This window comes from Triturus cristatus, chromosome 3_1 (assembly GCF_964204655.1).
Source record: "Triturus cristatus chromosome 3_1, aTriCri1.1, whole genome shotgun sequence".
Lineage (NCBI taxonomy): Eukaryota > Metazoa > Chordata > Amphibia > Caudata > Salamandridae > Triturus > Triturus cristatus.
In genome coordinates, this window is record NC_140583.1 from 479,144,074 (window position 1) to 479,168,572 (window position 24,499).

The 24,499-nt window shown below is 45.8% G+C and overlaps 1 protein-coding gene across 1 annotated transcript in view; it reads left to right on the top strand.

The window, feature by feature from the left end:
* Positions 1-24,499, top strand: part of TMC3 (transmembrane channel like 3) — a 530,883-nt gene that overhangs the window by 356,153 nt on the left and 150,231 nt on the right. Inside the window, exons 11-12 of the mRNA XM_085646348.1 lie at positions 21,213-21,322; positions 21,416-21,488. Of these exons, the coding sequence (XP_085502474.1) occupies positions 21,213-21,322; positions 21,416-21,488 (183 nt within the window). The remainder of the gene's footprint in view (positions 1-21,212; positions 21,323-21,415; positions 21,489-24,499) is intronic.

Here is a 24,499-nt window from a genome sequence, read left to right on the forward strand (position 1 = left end):
GCACATGTTCTGTATATTTTTCGAAGGCATCGGTCCAAACCACATGCTCCTCCCACCAGCCCAGGAATACATTTGCCAGACTTGGGGCGAAGCAGGTACCCATGGCTGTACGGGACCTCTGCCGATACAGTGTGGTATCAAAAAGAAAAATATTCTCCTGTAAACAGTAGAGCATCATTTGTTTGAGCATAAGTGTGTGATTAGGCATGTCTATAGACTGGCGCTCTAAATAATACATACAGGCTTCAACTCCTTTGTGTTGATCAATGCATGAGTAAAGAGAACATACGTCTAGGGAAATTATAACAAAGCCCTTTTCCCACTTAATGTCATGGATTCGCTTTAGAAAGTCCGTAGTGTCCTTACAGTAAGACCTAAGGTCTGAGACATATGGGGATAGAAAATAGTCCCAAAATATGGATGTGTTCTCTAAGAGGCCAACATTTGACGAAACGATTGGCCTTCCTGGTGGCTTCGTAGGGTGCTTATGTACCTTAGGTAACAGGTACAGACATGGTACCTTTGGATTTTAATTTTTTAGAAATTTGAACTCATCATCGTCCAAGAGTTCATGCTTCCACCATTCCATGAGTAAATTGCGATATTTTATCGTTCCTTCGTACCTTTTCCAACTGATAACTTCATAACAATTCTTATCACTTAATTGCTATAAAGCTTCATTTTTGTAATCCTCTGTATTCATTATTACAACGTTCCCACCTTTGTCTGAGGGTTTGATTGTTATTATGGGATCCCCCAACAGACTTTTCAATGCGTCTCTTTGTACCTTCTTAAGATTGTCTCTAATACGATAATTCTGATCATTTCTTAACTCAGCCAATTCATATGTTAATACTGAGTGGAATGCCTCAATATTATCATGAGCTACATTAGGGTTACATTTTGATTTCACTTTGAAACCACTCTTTCGGGTAGTATCCACAGAAAAACCTAAAGATTGTAATTGCAATCTTGCAGTTTCATCACTGCTGTGTGCACTGTTCCTTGTGAGTTCAAGAACTTTTAGAATGGTTTCAATTTCCTCCATCGTAAAGTTGGCAGGTAAACGAGATGGTGCTTGCGTACTGCCCCTATTTATTCTTTGAAGTTCCCCATGTTTGGCCATGAGATGTAACTTCATCAATTTTAGTTTTCTTACTAAAGAGGAAAAGGTCAATCCTCGTGTCCACATAGTTCCAATCACTGGTGGGACAAAAGGAAAGCCTCAGTTTGAGAAGAGTCCCTTCATCCATAGTTAACATTCGTGATGACAGATTGATGATGGTCTTATCACAGGTGTCGGTATATGGTGTGCTTCTATATCAAAATTTCTTCCTTCCACCCCTCCTAGTTATTCTTACTCTTTCTTTTTGTTTTTTGCTCTTCATCTTGGTCTTTTGCGACCTCTTCCCTCTGCCACTGAGGGAGTCGTTTGTTCCTTCTGCTGTTTTAGGATATGGAATTTGTGTAAAAAAGTTAATGTTCCTAAAGGGACAGCTGTTGTCTGGCGTTCTATATCAGAGCTTAAATCCGAACTAGAATCTGTTGAGACTATGTCATGCTTTTCTCGCTGAAAAAATTGTCGGTCTCTTTGGACCCCATCAAAACGCTTTGCATATGTTAAGATTCTACCCTCTGCATAATCTCTCTTATCCCGAAGGAATTTTCGATGTTTCTTTAGTTTGATTGTCTCTTCATAGATCTTTAAACGACCTTCTAATGCCTTCAGGAATTCCACCACTATCTTTTCATCTATATGTTTGTCAATTTCAATCCGTAGTGTTGTCAGCTCCTGCCTGTTTTTTTCCAGATCGATCCTAGTGTACTTCATGAGCATTTCCAACATGCCTTTGCATGTTTTGGCCATGAATGCTGCCCATTCTTCTAATAATTCGTGATTTGGATTCTCATATGTGGGTATGATGGAAATACGCAGACCACTAGGCACACGTCCAACTTCTACGTAATTTGTGAGGGATGTTACCTCCCGCCATTTGTTCAATTCCCGTTTGCACAGCTTCTCCAACAGATTTAAATTTTGTTTCAGCGTGGGTTCAGAAATACTTGAAATAGTTCCAATGTTTGTCAGAATTGTGTTCAAATAGGGAAAGTGCCACTGCCTGACGTTCCGTTTCCCAACTGTTCATACTTCAAAGTGACAGATTACTCATAGCGGTAAGACAACGCAGCAGCCCCTATAATGGCTGCAGCATGACACAGCTCCAGAAAGATCCAAAAGAAATGTCACGGGTGAGCATTAGAGAGTAAAGCGGCAACCAACAGAAAGGGAAATGTGAACCCACAGAGCCCTCCGACCAGTGCGAATACGCTCACCCCTCGCAGGAAAACCACAGTTGCAACTCACCGCGACATCCAAGTATTGTCATGAATACAATTCACGAAATTCCACTCTGGAGAGGCTGGGGCGGCTACAGTGAGAGTTCCAACAAAGGTGTCCACTATGCGCCGCACGCCTGCACGTGTGTGCCGGTGCCTGCTGTGGTAGCGGTCAACCACAAATTTCAAAGAACTGTTCGAACCCATAGGAGTTAGGCGGCACACAGTCCTGATGTTACAAGTGTTTAATCGCTCAATTAAATATATATGGTCGCTACAAAAAGGTATGTGAAGGGGTGCTAAGGAAAGGAGTGCTTCAGCGTGAAGTTTTTAAACAAGAAAGGAGAAAGGAAATACACCTATTATAAACATCATCTTATTTACACAATAGTTCATTTGCATATACTTATTATCCAGAATAAGTACAGTTTCATCTAAAGAGAGGTAATCGTATCATTCATAATTGCCTCTTTGTGAGACCATTCAACAATCCACCATTTACATAACAATGGGGTGACCCCAAAATAATCCAAAGCATTTGGGTAATCACCTTGAAAATAGATTTTTCTGCCATAGCAATCTCTTGAAGGTCCATAATAAAGTTGGTCGGAACCTGCACCAGTTGTATTCTTTAGTCTAGGACCTCTTTGAACTCTTCCAAAGCCGGTCTCTAGGGATATTTGTATACAATGATTGAATATCCATAGTTACCAGGATCTGTTCACCTAGATTGACAATTATTTTTTCTATTGTAGAGATTGCTACGACAATTTTTTTTTCTATTTTAAGTTGATTACTATTTACAGACTAAGGGAGTTGCCAAAGGGGTGACATTCGCACCAAATCTAGCCTTTCAATGGATCATTATTACCTATATAGGGCTGGAACACCGTTTGTTTAACACATCACCCTATGGAGACGTTACATTGATGATGTTCTGATGATTTGGACGGGCAGTGAAGAAATGCACCTAGGTTTCCATCAGTGGTTAAAAGAAAGATCTCAGGACATAAAATGTACCATTCAGCACAGTTCAGAGGCTATTGACTCTTTGGACATAACCATTAAGGTTGAGAAAGATCATTTATACACAACCCTTTTCAGGAAAAACAGTGAGATGGATACCCTCTTATAATACTCTAGTAATCAACCCAGAAATGTAAGGGACAATTTGCACATTTCACTCTTTTCAAATTGAATTTTTACTTTAAGAACATCATGGAGAACATGGATAATATATCCATCAGGGTGGACAGTTAGAATTATGTACTTACCTTTGATGACCCAAAATATCAGAATATAACAGCTTTAGATCACCGGCTACCATAGAAACGACTTTCACTGCTGCTGTTTTGAAATAGCAGTCACTATTTTAATGGAAAGCCTTCTCCGTACTTCAGTTGGTCCAGAAACATCTGTGTAGCATGCTTTAATCTGTTGTGGTGAAAAGTTGGTAGTACCTGATTTCATGAGAGCGAAAGTTGTGATTCTGACTCATGAGGGACATTAAAAAGAGATTAAGAGACTTGTTGTTGTGGCCAGGTATGGACAGGGCTGCAGAATATTGTGTGATGCAAAGTAGGCTTTTGTAGCCAGTGACAAGTGTCAGTTTTGTTTTTGTTTGAATTTGTTTATTAAGTTTTGACATTTCAGGAACAATTAAACATTATTTCGAATGACATGCATATATATACTTGCATTGTTTCAGCGAGCAGTTGTGTATTGGCATTGGACTTTATACAAAGTTGTTTCATATCTGTATTACATTCCTGATGGTATTGCCTATTGATTCAGTCCGTATTGATCATATGCTTCCTGTGGTACACCTGTGAACATGTGCCCCTGGTTTGAGAGCTATGTCAGCCTACGCTATTGTTGAGGGTCATAATGTAATGTCACGGTGATAGGGTTACGCTTCCTACCTGTTGATACCAATGCCATACCTGTCGGGTTGCATCCCTGACTCATAACTTTAGTATTTAACTAGGGTGATAATGAGGGGGTCAACGGGGGTGTGTGCAGGCGGGGGGGGGGTCACGTGACAACTGTCAGGTTACTGTACCATATCCTGTGTGTCCAGTACTGGTGCCCAAAAAAGTTTGTTACAAACTTGCAGTTCATATTATTCGACCCATACATGTGAGGGAGCAGATCAAGTATGGGTCAGTACCAATTGGTGGCTTTCATGAACTCTGTGACTTCTAGTAAGGTAAAGGAGGCATTGGAAAATGTGTTTTTCCAGGAAGGAGTTCCAGATGAGATTGTAACAGATAATGGGTCACAGTTTGTTTCCAGAGAATTTGAAAGGTGTTTGGGTGATCTGGGTACCAGACATGTAACCACTTTTTTTAACACCATCCCAGAAGTAATGACTTGGTGGAAAGATGTTATCATGTGTTCAAAGAAAATTTGTAGTTGTCATTTGTAAGTGGCTTGGATTGAGTGCATGAGATAAAAAAAATTGTTATGGGCATTCCACACTACACCTAATGCTGATCCTGATGCTAAGGTTTCTCCTTTTGTTTCAATGAATGGGAGGTTACCTGGTTCAAAGTTGAATAGAGTGTGGATGGGAAAAGAAGTGCCACCTAAAGAAGTGATGGTAAGTGTGCTAGAGAAAAGGAGCGAGACTCACAGGAAGTATGCTAGAAGTAATGGTCATAGAGGGAGATGTGGTGAGAGTGAAGATACCTTTCAGGAGTTGGAGAGGTTCTCCTTTGGGGCCCGATGAAGGTGGTGAGAGTGTATGATCAAGCAGTGAAATTGGAAGTTGGCAAATGTTAGAACAAATGCAAATTACCCCTGGCGCATGATAACTCTGAAGGGAATATTTCAAAAAAAGGTTTGTTAAGAACAAACCATGTTTCATCTGCGGGGTCTTCAGAAGGTGTGTTTTGAAGTATTTCATCTAGGAAGAGTTCTATCCCTTTGAAATGAAGGGATTATGTTAAGATAAAAGAAATCCGTTGATAATCCTTCTGAAGTATTATAATATATTTCTTATGAATTATAGCTGTTTGTTCTGTTAGAAGTAGTAATGTTAATTGCATATGTAGAGTAATTTGTTAATTTTGGTTTGGTTGCTAAAGGGGACCTTCTTAGCGGAATGTCATAATGGCATTTGCATAATGGATGATTTAACAGGACAGAAGAATGTGGAGTGCGAGATGGAATGTAAATTTTCAAACCTTGCTGGGACAGTTGTGGTAATCCTGTGTCACTGCCAGTGTGTATGAAGATGCTTAATAAAAGAAGAAGAAATGATTCCTACCAAAGCCTGTGGTGAGCTGCATCTTTTCTCTCCCTCTGTTTCAAGTGTAGTGCAAGGTGTCACCTACCCTTTGTTGCCTTCTTTCTTTGTAATGCATTGTTTAATGTGCAACACAGCATTTTCAACCTTCCTGTCAAAAACTGAATTTAGTTTGACAGGGTGGGACTAAGTTGTCATTTAGCTCTAGGTAAGCTTTTAAAGAAAGACTGAGGGCCTCATGTAGGTAAATAAATTTTACCGGTTCTTAAATACCGAGCCGTACCGAATCGGTAAATTAGAATCGGTAAGTTATATGTAGGTAAAAATTCGGTAACAGTTACCGATTCGGTAACAGTCGGTAAATACGAATCGGAATTCACCGATTCGGTAAATACCGAGGTGATAATTACCGAATCGGAAAATACCGAGGTGGTATCTACCGAATCGGAAAATACCGAGGTGGTATCTACCGAATCGGAAAATACCGAATCGGTACGTACGGATTCGGTAAATAACATCACATGACTTGACGAAACAGCTAATCCTGTGCAACGACAGCCCACCCAACCAGGAACTGCCCACACCCAGGCAGGTGTACACAATTAGCCGAAGTGGCCACACCCAGGCAGGTGTACATAATTAGCCGACCCTGGAGAGGCTCGGAGTGCAGAGGAGAGGCAGGGAGCAGTTGCATGTGCGAGCGGGAAACGAACAGCATGTCCAGCCAGAGCACACAGAAAGACGGAGGGGAAAGGAGGAGGAAGCTCAAATTCAGCCCCAAGGAACTCCAGGTGCTGGTGGAGGAGGTGGTGAAGCAGCACCAGAAGCTGTTTGGGAGGCAATCCCTGCAAGTGCCTGAGGCCGAAAGCGCAACATATGGCTGGCCATCCAGGCGCAGGTCAATGCTGTGGGAGTGACCCACAGGGAAATTGAGGTCCTCAAAAAGCGCTGGTATGACCTGAGGATTGTGACCAAGAGGAAGATGGGCGACATCCAGAAGGAGGCCAGCCAGACCGGAGGTGGAACCAACAGGGCACCTGCCCTCACCGAACTGGAGGAGCTGGTGGCGGCCACACTCGAGCAAGAGAGCGTCGTGGGTCTTGGGGACGCCGACAGCTCTGCCAGAGCCGCAACACACCAAGGTAAGACGAAAGCACAGCAATGTAGCCGCCCCTACCCCTATCCCACATCCCCCATTGTGAAACGAGAATCACACTGCAGTCCACACGTGTCAGTGCAGACAGGCAATGCATTCCGGGAGATGTAGTCAGGGCAACACTAACCATGAGGTAAATGTCACAGGGCAACAAGGCATGTCACGCACTCGAGGCACAAGGAGACAGAGGACAGATTGGAATGTGAAATGATTTATTGTGACGCTTGCAATGCAGCCCTTCGGGGACACTGAGCCAATGTTGTTTTTCTGTCCACAGATGTGACATCATGCAGTACAGGGCATGCTGCAGGGGAGACGGCACACCGGCCACAAAAATCACCGCTAGCCAGCACGAGTGCAGACCAGGGAGCAGGCCCACTTGCAGCCGCACCACCTACGCAGCCAGCCTCGACGCACACAGAGCCAGCATCACCTCACCGAGAGCCAGCATCACCACCACCAGAGCCAGCATCGCCACTCATGTTCGATTCACCGGCCACATCTCCGCTTGCAGGTGTGAGAATGAGGAGGCGTCCAGCAGCCAGGCTACGAGCCTTAGACACCTCGTCAGACGACAGCATGGGCCCAGAAGACCGCACCGGGCCCCAGGAAGGGAGCCATCCCACTGTGCCCCACACCTCACAGGCAGCACAGACGGGAGCAAGAGGGCGCCGCAGGTCGCGTGTCCAGAGTCCACCAGCACCCACTGACGGCCATGGTGTCTTCTTGGGGCTCGAGGGCCAAATGTTGAAGCAACAGCGCCTGCAATCAAAGGCAGTAATGTCAGTCCAGAGGCACATGCGGGTGATGAGGACAAGCTTAGTCAACATGGACACAAACATTGGCGGCATGGCTGCGGGCATTCGGGACATGTCCCAGTCAATCCAGCAGTTGTGCAGCAAATTAGATGCTGACATCGAAGCACGGCGCCGGGAACGCCAGAGAAGGGACACTACCAGCAGGGCACTCAACCGTCTGGCAACTGCGACTTCCCTACTTTGCCGGCGCTCTGTGACGATGCAGGAGGGCCTAACACAGTGCTGCAGCGACCTGTCACGGGGGATGGTGCAGGTGACAAGTGCACTAGGGGTGCTATTGACAAGTCAGGCGTCGACAACTGCTGCAGGGGATGCTGCGGAGAGCATCGACACCAGCAGCAGCATCACACCCCCCGTCCCAGAAGCACGCAGGAGCAGCAGGCGGCTTGGGGTTGGCTCTAGTGAGGATGCACAGGCCGTGCAATCCACCACTGCAGCGCGTATGCGCAAACATTGATGTGGCCCTGCTTATCCACTTGCCATTGGGTGACGTAACCCTGGACATACTCATTGTATAGATGGCATATTGCCAGATTGGCCTATTCATGTGTTCATGGCGTGGTGCCACATTAAACTACGTCATGACTTCTCACGACTCGCTGTGTCCCCTCACTTACTCAGAAATAGTTGCATGTGATCTCTGCCCGTCTCTCTCTCCCATCGATTGCAGTTGGCACTCTAGCTGCGCTGCCCTCTGGCTGGCCTGACTCATCCTCGTTGTCCTCAAAATATGTTAGTTCCACATCTGTACCTTTTTTCGTGGCAAGGTTGTGCAGCATTGCACAAGTGGCAATTATCTTGCAGCAGGTGATGGGTTTGTACTGGCGTGCGCCTCCGCTCTTGTGGAGGCAGCGGAACCTGCTCTTCAGCAGTCCAAACGTGCGCTCCACCACATTGCGTGTAGATTTGTGGGCCACGTTGTATCGTCTCTCACTCTGGGTTGCTGGGTGTAGGTAGGGAGTGAGGATGAATGAACGGCATGCATATGCACTGTCGCCTGGATGAGTAAAAGGGAACCATCAGTTACATGCCTCTATACACTCTGATTTGCAGGTTTCAAGGGGCGTCACTGTTACTTACCCAGCAGGTATCCCTCTCCGAATTCTCCGGCTCTCAGTCGTGTGTAGATCCCACTATTCTGGAAGATGTAAGAGTCGTGGGTGCTCCCAGGAAACTTTGCAACAATATCTGTGATGATGTTCCCTGCATCACAGATCACCTGCACATTGATGGAGTGGGTGGACTTCCTGTTCCTGTAGATGTGCTCTGTGTCAGCTGGAGGACAGATTGGGATGTGTGTACCATCAATACAGCCGATGACATGGGGGAACTGTGCCATGTGATAAAAGTCTGTTTTTGTTTTCTGCAGTGCAGCCTGTGTGTTTGGGAAGCTGATGTAGTGGTGCATTCTCTGCATCATGGCATCCAGGAACTTCCTGAAGAAACGTGACAGGCAACTCTGGGATACCCCACCCACCGCAGCTATCACCACCTGATAACTGCCGGATGCCAACAGATGTAGGCTGCAGAGCACCTGCACATGTGGGGGTATGGCGTGCGCCCTTCTTATTGGCTGGTCCAGGAGTGGGTGAAGGTCCCTGATTAAGTCCATGATGGTTTCGGGGTGTAGCCTGTACCTCTCATGTATCTCTGCATCAGTCAGCTGGAATAGTGTGATGCGCTGTCTGTAGATTTGTTCCTCCCGTCGCCACACCCTCAGTCCTGCTGCCTGTAGACGTAGGCGCCTTGCAATGACGTACATGGCGGCCATGTTGTCCACGCTGTTGCATTTTGGGATTGCTTATGTGCATTGTTGATGGTTACCACCTGCTTTCCATCCGTGTTAATTACCGACTCTTATTTACCGATTTTCCTGGATTTCTTAATTACCGACTGCTCCTACATGTCATTTTAAATTTTTACCACTTCATATTTACCACTTCATATTTACCGATTCGTTAATAATGTATTCGGTAAATATGAATCGGTATTTTAGAATTCGGTAACTATGAATCGGTATTTACCGCCTCATATTTACCGAAAAGTGGTTTTTGGACTCCTACATCTCACTTGTCTGAATACCGGTCGGTAACGGCATATTTACCGAAAATCGGCCGTTACCGACCGGTATTTGGCTACCTACATGAGGCCCTGAATGTTTTCCTTACCTTTCTTTTGATTGTATTTCATAAAATTAATTCTCCATCTTTTGCTACAGAGTATAGCAAAGTTTGGATAGAGTCATAAGTGTATGGGTCCATAATCTTATACACCACCTCTCACTATGTTGCAGTCTTCCAGTATAGATAGTATAAAGCTGTTTACTTAGAGATAGTCCATGCTTGATCCCATTCCATGTACACCAGAAAGGAACTTGTTGCCCCATCAGGTGAGGTGAGCAAAGTACTAATGATCATGTAAGGTTTGGTTAGATATAAGATCTATCAGACGTCCTCTGTCTCAGTTCTTTTTATGTTTAAGCCCTCTTGTTTGGCATAGGATACAGGTTGGAGTAAGATTCCAGTCTCCTCCCAGAACCAGCTTGGTTCTGTAAATGTTAGCCTGCTCAGGTCAGAGAAAACAATCTGATTTTGTCCATTTAACACAAAGCTAGAGCCTACAATAAAATAGAGTTTTGAGCATGAATTGAAGTTAAAGCAGGATTAAATCATGTCCTCCTAATATATACCACCAGCGATTTATGAAATAGAATGGCAGGTTATTTTTGCTTGTAGCTTGGATGGTTGCTTGCCATGTCCTGGAAACATTCGAAAACAACACCCCAATCATCTTTTAATTCCTTAGAGTCTGTTTTGATTAGGTTGGTCACCCATGATAACATTCTATTGTCTGGATTTTTTGTTGCTAGGAATGTGAGTGCCTTATTTCATCTTATAAAGCATGAGAGCCTATTTACATTTAAAAACCATGTAAGAACGTTTTTCATTTCTGCACCCGTTGTTGTTGGGCTCCAGGCGATTGGCTGTTTTTAATTCTCCTTCCAATCACAGTTGTGGGGGTGTTAGACCTCGCATCATTGGCATGGGTTTCCCCAGTATTTTTGCCTTTACCTCCTGTGTTTTTGCTGGGTGATGGACTCCATTTTTCTGGTCAGTGCCAAAGTGCCAGTGCTCCCTTTGTAAATTACTGTTATGGATTGGTGTTGCCGTGATTGGCAATTTGATTTACTAGTTAAGTTATGATATGTTATGTTATGTTATGTTATGTTATGTTATGTTATGTTATGTTATCCTCCATTTATAACGCGCACGGCTACTCGGAAGTGTCCCGGCGCCAAAGCCAAATGGTGGAGACGGAAGGAAGCTGACCCGGCTGAAAGATTACTTAAATAACAAGGTTTTTAACTGTTTTTTGACCAGCCTAAGGTCATCAATATTTCGTTTTTCGAAGGGTAAAGCATTCCAAGCCATGGCCGCTCTAACTGAAAGGGAGCTGCCGCCCAATCTGGTCAGGCGGTACCTAGGTACGACAGCGAGGCATTGGCCTGTAGAGCGAAGATGTCGGGGTGGCACATAGAACGTGAAGCGTCTCCTAAGATACTGCGGCCCTGCCTTGTAGAGGGCACCATGAGCCAGTGAAAGAGCCTTAAACAGTATCCGTTGCTCCACCGGGAGCCAATGCAGATCCCGTAGGGTCTGCCTTACGCTAGATCTGCCAGGATTACCCAATAGAGCTCTCGCCGTCGCGTTCTGGACAATCTGCAGCTTTTTTAGTTGATATGCCGGGAGACCAATGTACAAGGTGTTGGCGTTGTTCAGACGTGACAGGATAAGAGAACGGGTCACCATTCCTTTAGCCACTTTGGGCAAGAGGGGCAGGAACTTCTTTAGGCGTTTTAGTGTGCCAAAGCACACACCGGACAATTTATTAATCTGAGGCAGAAATCGTAAGTCCTCACCGAACCAGACTCCCAGATTTTTCGCCGGGCTCCCCATAGAGTTAGGCAGGGGGTAGCCCACTGGCCAAATGTCCTCTCTGTGATTTGGGGGGGAAACGAACCATAGAGGAGCATCTCCGATTTCTCCTCGTTGCATTTCAGTTGGGCCTTCGATAGCCATTTAAAAACCTCAGCAAGACAGTTTTTGGCAGTGGTCGGAGAGAAATCAGTTTTCTTCCACGTGAAGAGGAGCTGGGTATCATCAGCATAGGCTATGATCTTAGCACCCAGCTCCTCCGCCAAATAAATAAGGGGTGTCATATAGACATTAAACGGAAGAGGGCTCAGTGTAGAGTCCTGTGGAACCCCCGTAGTCAGAAGACTTCTCGGAGTAGAGGAGAAGGAGGGCAGACATACTTGCTGCGATCTGTTGGCTAGAAAGGATTCTATCCACTCCCCCACCAGACCCAAGACAACCGCACCCGAAGTTGGCGGTGTGGCACGGTGTCAAACGCGGCAGAGAGGTCTAAAAGCACCAGAGCTGCTCCGCCGCCGGCATCCAGGCCTCTCTAAGAGCCTCCGCCACCTCAACCAGGGTTGTCTTGGTGCTTTGAGAGGCCCTGAAACCCGACTGGGTGGGGTTGAGGGCACCAGAAGTCTCCACAAACTCAGAGAGCTGCTTGTGAGCGGCCTTCTCACATACCTTCGCCACAGCCGGGAGGAGCGAGATTGGGCGGTAACTAGCCGGGGTAGCGGGATTTAATGAAGGTTTTTTCAGCAAGGGGAGGAGTTTTGCCTGTTTCCACTCAGGTGGACCCGTGGCGGTCAGGAGGGACAGGTTGGCAATTTTATTGACTTCTGGGTTAACTACATCCGCTACTGCCACCAATAATCTTGCTCGGCAGGGGTCAGTAGCGAACCTGATTTGAGTGATTTAAGTGTTGCCAAGGTATCTGACAGCGGGATGGGAGTGAATGAAGTCAAAGAAGGGTGAACTGGAACAGAGGCTGCAGCTTTCTGATAAAAATGGGTCACCTGCAGTTGAGTGGCAGTCCCAAAGCTGTCCTGTATGGCTTGACTTTTATCAATAAAAAAACCCGAAAGTTGCTCACACCAGTCATTAGAGACGGTTGAAGCCATCTGTTCTGCACAAGGATTCAGAAAACTTTGAACGATTGCAAATATTTCTTTTGAATTATTTTTCGATTGGGCAATGCACTCTGTGAAAAAGTGGCTTTTGGCCAACTTCACCATGGAGTAATAGCTATTCTGAACCTTCCTGAGAGCTATTTTGGATAGAGGACAGTATGCCTGTCTCCAGCAGCACTCTAGCCTTTTACATGATATTTTTTGTTCTTTCAGTCCCTTTGAAAACCAGGGTTGGGACTAGTCAGTCCCTAGTACAGTGGGGCCTGTAAATCAAATGCTGCTAGTGGGCTTGCAGCACCCTCACAAGTAGCCTGTAAATGTAACTCTGGCCTGCCATTGCAGAGCCTGTGTGCAGTCTGGTCCTGCCATGTTGACTTGGCAAGTGCGCCCACTTGCCAGGCCCTAACCTTCCCTTTTCTTACATGTCAGACACCCCTAAGGTAGGCCCAATGTACCCCTGGAAGCAGGGTGCAGTGTATGTGAACGGTAGGACATGACCTGGTGTTTGTGGCATGTCCTGATAGTAAATTACTGCCAATTTAATTTTTCACTATTGCAATGCTCCCTGTTCCAATAGGACAGAATGAGGAGTTTGTTTATAACATCTTATAAACATAACTGCCCTGGGAACAAGATAGGAAAATAAAGTTTAGTATTTCTGAACTCAGAATGTTAAAGTGCATCTTTTAGAAAGTAGGTATTTTCTTGCCTAACCATCCAATGTGTCTCTGCTAGGTTTGTCTGGCTTTTGGATGGCAGGAGCTGGAGAGGGGCAGTGGCTCCAGATGTCTGATGAGTCAGGGCTGGGCTGAATAGACCTGGGCTGCCTTTAGAGTAGGGGGAGGAGATTTCCTTTCGCCTGAATGGGCCTGGTTTCCCTTCAACAATGCTGTCTCCACCTACTGTCGGGAGGCTGCACCAGTAAGGACAGAACTGGTTTTGGCTGAGTACAGACACCCTCTGCCTTAAGAGAACAAAGGATTTTGGTGTATAAAACAAGGGGCCCAGACCCCAGACTTTAAGATCACTTCTGGGAATCAAGAGGAACCTTTGTCAAGGAGGAGGGCCGGAGAAGCTGAGGAGGAATAGTGCCCCTGTGCTGTTTGCTGTCTGGGGTTGGCCTGCAGTGTCTGCTTGCTACCAAGGAAAGGAGAAAAGGACTTTGCTGTTTGCTTTGTCACCTGCTTGAAAGAAGATCTCCAAAGGCTTAAAACTGAGCTTGACTCCTGTTCTGAAGTCTCAGGGACACAAAGATTTCACCACAAGCTCCCCTGAATGTCCTTGCTGGGAATTCTAACCTGCAAAGAGGTGCCTGCTGCTGTTCTGGACCTCTAGAGAACTGTTTTCCGCTGGGAGCTGGAAGATGATGCAATTTCGAAGAAGCGAGACGCATCCGCACCTGTTTCTGACGCATCGCCGAAGAAACCGTTGCAGCGCCTGACGAGTCTCGAGAAATCGCTGCATGCCGCATCGAGTGTACCGATCTCTGAAGTCTGAGATCATCACACTGAGTTCAACGCAAGGCCTGCTGTGCGGCTGAACGAGTTCACGCATCGTCACCGGATCGTCGCATCGCAATGAGGTGCCAAGTCTGGTGCATCATTGGGGGATGCAGTAAGAAACCGACAAATCACCTCCCCACACAGTAAGAAACCGACACATCGCCTCCTCTCCGGTAAGGAACCAATGCATCACCTTCTCTGAGTTTAAGGAACCAACGCATCACCTTCCCTGCGGCCCGTTATGTTTGTTTGCATGACACATCGCAGGTACTTTGTGAGAAAAGTGTTGCATCTGCAATTTGCTTGAACTGAACTATTTCTACCATCTGAAAGTTATATTTTTATTACCATATTGTGGATGTTTGTCATTTGGGTCTGAACTAGATAAAGATTACTTATTTTTATAAACTGGTGTGATGTCCATTTGTAGTGTTTTCACTGTATTACTGTATGTGTTCACAAATGCTTTACACACTGCCTCTGAGATAAGCCTGTCTGCTCGTGCCAAGCTACCAAGGGGGTGAGCAGGGGTTATTTGAGGAGTGTATCCCCCTTACCCTGACTGGAAGTAAGGGTCCCTATTTGGAGAAAGGTACCTACCTCTGCCAACTAGAGACCCCCATTTCTAACAACTTCCCACTGGGACAAGATAAGAAAGTAAAGTTTAGTATGCCTGAACTCAGAATGTAAAGATGCATCTTTTAGTGAAGATGATTTTTATTTTCTGTGTTTAAAATTACCACTTTTAGAGAGTAGTTATTTTCTTGCTTAGTCATCCTGTGTGCCTCTGCTGGTTTGTGTATTGACTGTCTGGTTCTGGAGTGACAGGGGTTGGGGATGTGCATTCTTTTCAGACTTCAGACAGCGACTTGAGGGGGGGGAATGAGGTGTGTCCTGCCTTTCCAGGGTGAGTCAGGGCTGAGCTAAATAGGCCTGCGCTACATTCAGAGTAGGGGGTAGGAGATTTCTTTCACACCTGAATGGGCCTGGTCTGCCTTTGACAATGCTGTCTCCACCTCCTGCCAGGAAGCTGCACCAGAGAGGACAGAAGTGGTTTTGGCTGGACAAAGAGCTTCTCTGCCAAGAGAAAACAAAGGAATTTGTGCAATACAAAGTGGGGCCCAGACGCCTGAACTTTAGATTAATTTTGGAATTCAAGAGGAACCTTTGCCAAGGAAAAGAGCTAGAGAAACTGAGGAGAAGTACTGATCCTTTGCTGTGTGCTGTGTGGGGTTGGCCAGCAGTAGTTGTTTTTGCCAAGGAAAGGGTAAGGACTTTGCTGTGTGCTATGTCCTCTGCTTGAGGAAGTTTTCCAAGCACTTGAAGTAGAGATTGCCTCCTGTTTTGAAGTCTCAGGGATACAAAGACTTCACCCCATCTCCCCTGAACTCCCTTTCTGAGAATTCTGACCTGCCAAGAGGTTCCTATTGCTGTTCTGGGCCTCTGGAGGTTGTTTCTGCAGTAGGGAGCTGGAAAAGTAATGCAACGAGAAGAAGCACGATGCATCTGTAACTGTTTCCGATGCATTGCCGAAGTTACTGACGCAGCGCCTGCCCCCAGCTTGAGAAATCATTGCATGCGGCTTCAAGTGTACCAATCTACGAAGGCCAAGATCACCACACCGATTCTGATGCAGGCACTGCTGTGCAGCTGCAAGAACCAACGCATTGTGGGACCGCGGCTGAAAAAATCAACCCAAGGGCCATTGCCGCCACCGCATCGAGAAGTGACGCATGCCCGATCCCCACACATTGCACCGGGGCGCCAAGTCTACATTATTGCTGGGGCTGTAGCAAGAAACCGAGGCATCACCTCCCTGCACAGTAAGAAATGAACGCATCACCCCCCTACAGTAAGGAACCGATGCATCACCTCCCCAGCATGGCAGTAAGGAACCGACGCATCACCTCCCCTGGAGTAAGGAACTGATGCATCACCTTCCCTGCGTGGCAGTAAGGAACCGACGCATCACCTCCCCTGGAGTAAGGAACTGATGCATCACCTTCCCTGCGTCTGTTTTTGTTTATGATTTTGACGCATCCAAGGAACTTTGTGTGAAAAGTGTCTCATATGCACTTTGCTTTGCACAGAACTGTTTCTACCTTCTGAAAGTCATATTTGTATTACTATATTGTGGATTTTTTCGTGTTGGTCTTGTTTGATTTAGATAAAGATTACTTATTTTTCTAAAGTGGTGTGGTGTCCATTTGTAGTGTTTTCACTGTAAGTACTGTATGTGTGCACAAAGGCTTTACACACAAGCCTGTCTGCTCGTGATAAGCTACCAAGGGGGTGAACAGGGGTTATTTTAGAAGTGTATGCCCTTACTCTGACTAGGAAGAAGAGTCCCTACTTGGACAACGGTGCACACCATTGCCAACCAGAGACCCCCATTTCTAACAGGGGGTCAGCTAAGTAAGATATCTGACAATTTGAGATATTGGATGTCAACAATGTAATATCATAGAGCACATAGGTGGAAGTATTCTGAAGTAAATAAACTGTTATGAGAGTAGCACCAGATGTTGGGGAAGTCAGATTAAGAATCTATGAACAGTACTCACCAAAAGCGGACAATATTGGACATGTTTTACATTTAATTGGTGTGGTGTTCATTTGTCAGACATGCTGCTGCTTTAATCGTAGTTTAGTGTTGTTAGAAATAGGGGTCTCTAGTTGGCAATGGCTGGCCACTGTCCAAGTAGGGACCCTTCTTCCTAAGTCAGAGTAAGTGGGCTACACCCTTTGATAACCCCTGCTCAACCCTGTGGTAACGTAGCAGGAGCAGCTAGGCTTATCTCAGAGGCAGTGTGTGAAGCATTTATGACCATAGACAGTAGCACAGTGAGGAACACTACAAAGGGACACCACACAAGTAGTTATAAAAAATAAGTATCTTTATATATAGACGTAACACAAGACCAATAACAGTAAAAAGCCACAATACTAGAAAAATAGGGATACTCTTGAAATGCTGCAAAAATAGTTCAAAGTGTGCAAAGAGGAGTTCAGTTCAAAGCAGTGGTCTCTGTGACCCTTTTACTTACAAAGTACCTGGATTCTGTAGCTAAACAACCAAAATGTCGCTAAGGAGCTGTAGCGATGATTTTCCTCACGCATGACCAGCGATGCGTTGAATCCTTGCCGCAAGGGAGGATGATGTGCTGATCTGTGTGCAGGACAAAGCGACAAACTTCTCCACGCTAAGCCGGCGATGCGTTGAAATCCTTGCCGCAAGGGAAGATGATGCGCCGAGCCTGTTGCGTATGCGATCTTGTTGCGATGAAAAGAAATGGCGCTCAGAGAGGGAGCGATGATCCTGATGCGATGCGAAGAAAATGGCATCCGCGCTGCGATGTCGTGAAGCTATGAACTCGATGATCTTTGGTTAGCGAGCTCTTAGAGGCCCACAAACGTGCGATGCGATGATCTTCGGGTTACCGAGCAGTTGGCAGCCCGCAACCATGCGATGCAATAATCTTGAGGTTAGCGAGCATTTGGCAGACCGCAAACGTGTGAAGCGATGATCTCCGGTAGCGAGCACTCAGCGGCAGCAGCGCAATGATTTTTCGTACGCGCTTCAGCTGCGGCGGCTCGCAAATGGGCGTCAGCGACGATTTTCAGCACTCTCTTCTCTGCAGTAGAGCTAGAGGCCCTGGAACTCACAGGAGCCTCACCTGCAGATAGAAATCCTCGCTGGGAGGAAACAGGAGGCTTGTGGTGGAGTCTGATGTGCCTGAGACTCCAGCAGGAGGCTAGCTCTCTTCTAGCCCTTGGGTGATTGCTTTAGCAAGTTGAAATAAAAGTTCTCGTCAAAGTCCTTTTCCTCTTCTTCCAAGTCCAGTAGTAACCACTGCAGGCCAATCCAAGAAACAGCACACAAGCACAGGGACAGTCACCTCCTGCAGATTCCTTCAGTTACACGGACAGAGGTTCCCCTTGTTGTCCAGGAGCAATACAAATTGTAGGGGTTTCAGCACAGATATTTATACCCCAAAAGTATTTGTTCTCAGAAGCTCCAAGACACTGAACCCAGCCAGAACCAGTTCTGCCCAGCCCTGGAGCTCTTTGTTTACCAGGCTGCATCCTTCCTTTCAGAAAGAGAGGGTCTGCCATCAGACACACAGTGAGAGGTGGAGCCAGCATTCACCTTGCCAGGCACAGCCCTATTCAGGTCAAGGAGCTACCCCTCCCCATACTCCAATGCAGATCTCTCTATTCAACCCAGGTCTGACTCAGCCTGCCCTGTTCCTCCAAAACCAGACAGCCAATACACGTAACAGCAGAGCACACTGGAAGGCTTAGGCAAGAAAATACCTACTTTCTAAAAGTGGTATTTTCAAACACAGAATATAAAAATAAACTTCACTAAAAGATGTATTTTAATATTCTGAGTCCAGGCATACTAAATTCGTTTTTCTACCATGTTCTTTAGGTCAGTTAGGACTATAGAATGTAATAACCAAACCTCCCATTCTGGCCTATGGAGAACAGGTAGCCTTACAGTAGTGAAAATCGAAATTGGGTGTAATTCACTACGAGGAAATGCTACACACACCAGGGCATGTCCTACGTTACACACAAAAAATGCACCCTACCAGAGGGGTGGCTTACATGATGCCAAGGGAAGGTTCAGGGGCTGGGAAGTGGGTGCACTTCACAGCCAAGATGGCAGTTCTGGACTGCACACAGACTCTGCAGTGGCAGTTCTGAGACACACTTTACAAGCTGCTTCTGTGGGTGGCGCAAACCAGCGATGCAGGCCCACCAGCAGCATTTGATTTACCAACCCTGGGCACACACAGGCCATGCTACTAGGGACTAACAGGTAAACCAAATAAGCCACTCATGGAGATACCAATTCACATGTCATATTTACACAGGGAGCATTCGCGCTGTGGCACTGAATGGCAGTGGCACAGCGCCCAGACCATCTAATACCAGCAAAAACAGAGGAGATAACAGCGAAAAATGGAAGGGAGAGCCACGCCAATGGTGCCAGGTCTAACACGTGTGCTTCCCAACTGTATGGTATTAGTATTGCCATGTGAGGTAGAATATATAAACAACAGTCTGGGAAGTTTCACTGTGTTGCTCTAATTGTAGTTCAATACATTTCCCAATAGTATTGTTATCGATATTGTCGCGTAAGGTGGAGTAAGTAACAAATAATCCAGGAGAGTTTCATAATGCTAATCTAATTGTACTCCAGTGTGCTTCCCAATAGTATTGTTATTACTATTGTTGCCTGAGGTAGAATAAGTAACAAGTAACCTGGGGAGTTTGCATGATTTCATAGATATTAACCTTCCCCATACTTTTTCTGATCTCGTTTTTGCTGGTCATAGAACTCTGTGCGCTTTACCACTGCTAACCAGTGTTGAAGTGCATGTGCTAACTCCTTAAAACATGGTGGAATTGGGTATTTATAAGTCCCTAGTAAGGTAGTACTACCTGTACTCAGGGCCTGTAAACCAAATGCTACAGGTGGGCACACAGCACTTATTGTGAAGCTTTGGGCAGGGAGTTCAAGGATAGAGTGAAACTGCTAACTCAACATATCCTGCTTTAATGACCCTTTTCCATCTATTGCTTCCAGGGTTGCAGCCCTAAGGAAATTCAACCTACCGATAAGTTTCTCATGGGGTCATTTAGAATTTGGTGGACTAAAAGCATAGAGATTCCCAACTTCCAAGAAGAGATCTCTGAATTTGATTAGCGGCCACCTGCGAGGAAAAAAGTGAGTGAGCCTCAGGTAGTGAGGCTCACCAACAGTAAAAGTCTGAAAACTGGACGTTCACAAGCAAAATATCCTGGTGGATTAAATGGGCCGAACCTATTTGCAACAAGTTCCTTTTCCCGCTCAAAGAATGCCTGGAAAAGTTTTGACTCCAGGATGAAGATTACATTTGAAGTCACGTGGTTTAAACGGTGAGGGTCTGTTGTAGAGGCCGAAAGCAGGAGAGTTCTCTGCACCCCTATAACTAGGAATAACTACTCTGGATTTTGGGTACATGGAATTCTGAGTGAATACAAACAGAAAAGAAGTGCACTGCGTTACAGTAAAACTAATAGTGGGAATTGGAAAAGTCATCGATCATTTGGGACTTAACCAATAAAATATTCTGCTTCACTTACTCCAAGAGAGTATCTGCCAGGGCCTGGAGAAGGCAAACGTATCCTTCTGTTGGACTGAGGAATTCATTCCTGCCGGCCGAGAGTTGTCTTGAGTGCTGTCATGATCTCCTGTATTCCAACATTTTGTTCTAGAACAAACAGCACCAGTCTCCTGCTGTCCCAAAGAGATAAATGAGGTCACGTATGTGTGGGTGCATCTTCCTTACCTATGTAGAACTTTCACACTTGGCTTGGAGGGTCCGGATACACCTAAGACAGAGAAAGTGGTTGTCTGCATGAAAGAATCCAGTAGGGTAAAATACGCTGGACATAGAAAACGAAATCACCCATAGGGGTCTAGGACATCCTGCTAAACCTCTGGAAAAAATGCCCTCCGTGCTTCAGTTTCAACTTCAAGCTCTTTTTCTGGCATGAAGCTTTTGGGCAGGGAGTTTACGTGTAGAGTTGAACTGCTAACGCAACATATCCTGCGTTAACAACCCCTTTCCAGCTACTGCTTCCAGGCTTGCACCTCTGAGGAAATTTAACCTACAGATAAGTTTCTAATGGGGTCATTTAGAATTTGGTGGACTCAAAGCACAGAGATTCCCGCCTTCCCAGAAGGGTTCTCTAAATTTGATGGGCGGACCTATGCGAGGGAAGCAGAGGCCATAAGCTCTTTTGACCTGCAGGCCCAGTGGGCCCTGCGCCAGGCTCTAAATGACTCCCTTAGACCAAAGGTAAAATACCTGAAGATGAACCAACCATTTTCAATCGGACTGCGTTCACTCACAGGTCAGACACAGAGAGTGCCTAGGTCCTGATTTATTGCATGGAGGAGTTTTGTTACTGCATTGGTGTTTGGTTAGTATTTATTTATTGATTCATTTATTAATTTACATCGTTATTTATTTATCTATTTCGGGCCATGGTACTAATGCTGGACTCCTATTGATGGCGCTGCATGCTATGTTTGTCTTCGCAGGTGAGCGTTGTTGTGTCACTAATTACCATGATAGCCCCATCTGCCTTTGAACTGGTGGCCGCGCTGGAGATGTATCACCCGAGGACCACTCTGCGGTTTCAGCTTGCGAGGTACAGGGATACCCAAAGCCACACACACTGAATTCATAGGCAGCCATGAGGAGTGATAAACCTTTACACATGAATTGCATTTGTTTATTTTAGGGTGCTTGTCCTTTATCTGGGGAATCTCTACAGTTTAATCATTGCTTTGCTGGACAAGGTGAACAGCATGAGTGTAAGTATTCTCGATTAATATACCGTTTTGAATGTGATAACCAGTTGGAAAGTATTTAGCCATGCTACTTTGCAACTTTGTATTTAGCGTAATCATTATCCTGGTGTGCGATCTGAGACAGGGTTTGCGTTTTTATTATTCCATGCAGGCAGCAGGACACATTCTTTTCTCGGCCTCTTGCTTTGTCAACTGTCTGACACACCGGGTGCCCCAATGTGCCCTGCTAGTGCATCCAGCTTTCTAAATGGCATCTCACATCCCACGCTGGAAGGTCACGCATAACATTCCACCGCACAACACATTCACTACTGTAATTGGAACGAACGTATGTCAGACAGAAATAAAAATACACCACAACATCCGCGTTTACTACCAAGTGACCATCAACCTACCCCACGTCAACCACACAGCAAGCATTTACACCATCCATAGGAAACTAAGACTAGATTTCAACCAATCACCAAAACACCTCCAAGTGAAACTGAAAACACACAGCCATTCACACCTCGACTCATTTACACACTTAAAACAGAACCCCCGTACACTGGCCAGACCAGCAGCCTTATCCACACAAACCATACTGCCTCTAATTGGTGAGAAAATAACACCCAACCAAACTATCACAGCTCTCCTACTTCAGGAACGGAATAGAATAAGCACCTCTTTTCCCTGCCCTCTGACCAGGGCACAGAAACAGGATAACTCCCCAGACTCTGTTCACATGTGCGCCTGCATAACACTGAAATTCATGCTCTTGCACCAATCCTGAGTCTTGCACACACCGAAGCAAGCGCTGCTGTACACTTGGCACCTCGAACCATCGTGCTGATACTGAACCGTGCACTCTTGTACAAACACTGAACCGTATGCTTTTGCACACATCATAATCTGCGCTCTTTCGCTCATTTGCATCCACTGAACTAATGAAATGAGTGGGACACAATCACAGTAATCTCAGTTCTGGGGCTTCTCCGCGCCATTTTGATTGTAATGACACATCACGCCTAACTGGAAGCAGGGTCGGACTAGGACAGAAAAGAGGCCAGGGCACAAAAGTAAAGGAGGCCCCATTAGTAAATCAGATAGCTATGAATATGTACCACATTTAGGGTGGATTTGAAATTGTAAAGACAAGCTGTATAGGAGTTTTGAAAGATATGAGGCACCACATGTTGGAGGCAATAATTGGGGTAATATCAGAGAAATCAACTGTAAAAAATGTCTCACCAGACCTGAAAACTATACTATACTTTATGTACTTATAGAGCGCATGGTGACCTGTAGGCATCCCAGCATTGGTTGAGAGGTACTGCAACACTGACTCACACTGGTAACTCAGCATGGGGCTAGCTCTTAAATAGCCAGGTCATGAAAGGTTTTCAGAAGGACAATCCATTGTCAGCTGTCCTCAAGGATGGGGGGAAGAAGTTTCAAATGTTGGCAACATTGAAACTAAAGGACTGTCCTCCTCGTCTGGCTTTTCTAATAGGAGGAAGAGTGGCCAGATGTGCATTGGTTTATCTTAGTGCCCTGTTCGGGTTGTAGGTGGTGACATAGTGGCGTAAGATGGGCGGTCCTTGCGAGCGAAGGGCTCTATCTGCGGTGCATAGAGCCTTCAGTTCGATTCTTTGGGCAACTGGGAGCCAAATTAGATCTGCCAGACCTTGACTGGCAGATGTATGTCTGGGATCCCAAGCAACGTTTGTGCACCTGAATTTTGCACGACCTGTAATTTTTGCATGACTACTTTGGGTGCACCCAGGAAGAGCCAATTTCTGTAGTCAAGGCGGGATAAAATCAGTGCCTGGACTACCAGCCTCCTTGCTGTCTGGGGGAGCAGATGAAGTATTATGCCTAACATATGCAAGATTCAGAAACTGCTGGCTGAGAGTTTTGCGGCCTGAGTTTCCATTCAAAAGGTTTTATCCAACCATACCCCTAAACTTTTTATAACTGTTTTTGGATCAGTGGGTAGACCAAGGCGTTCCGGCCAACTGAGGGCCCCTTGTGGAAGGGGATCGCTCGTAAGAATCATACGTTCAGTCTTAGATCCGTACAGCTTAAGTCATGATTTATTCAACCAGCTGACTATTAACTCCAGACTTGGTGCCAGGGTGGGGGCTGCGGGGTCCAGGTCTGGGGTTAGAAAAAATACCAGCTGGGTGTCATCCACGTAGGAAACTATAAAGATCGCAAAGGGAGTCACGAAGTCCGTTAGTGGTTGCATGTAGAGATTAAAAAGCGTAGGACTAAGGGGTGACCACTACTGGACTCTACAGTTGAGAGGAATTATGTCTGATGAGTAAGCCTTTTGAATGTAAACTCAGGCCACCAAACTCTCAGCCAGCTGTGTCTCTACTGTTGAGAGGAATGTCTGACGAGCAAGATTTGTTGAATACCTGGGAGGATCTGTCCTTCAGGAAGGAGCTGAGCCAGTACAGAGCTTTCCATGACACTCTGACCATGTGGGTCATTTTGAGGAGGATATTGTGGTTCACGGTATCGAAGGCAGCATTTAGGTCAAGAAGTATTGTGGCTGCTGTGCCTTCTTGGTCTAGTCTCCTTTTAGCAACACCCACTACCGCTAGGAGGGATGTTTCAGTACTAAGTTTGGGCTCAAAACCAGTGTGGGTGGGGTGAAGGTGGCTGTTGGCCTTTGATAAATTCTGAGAGATGATATCAACATGTTTTTCAAACACCTTGTTTATGACTGGAAGGAGTGAGATTGGACGAAAATGATCCAGACATAAGGAGTCTAGGTTGGGCTTTTTAAGGAAAGCTTTAACCATGGCATGTTTACAGGCCAGGGGTACTGCGCCCCTTTCCAGGGACAGATTGACCATGTCAAGCAAAGAAGGGAAAAGGAGTAAACGGATCCTGGGGGGGCAGGATCTAGTGGGGATCCAGATAGGATTTTTCTCAAATGGTAGTGAAATAATTATACGTTAGTGGAGGAAATTCTGAAAGGGAGGTAGAGCTACTGTTGTGGAAATTTCTAAGGGAATTAGAGT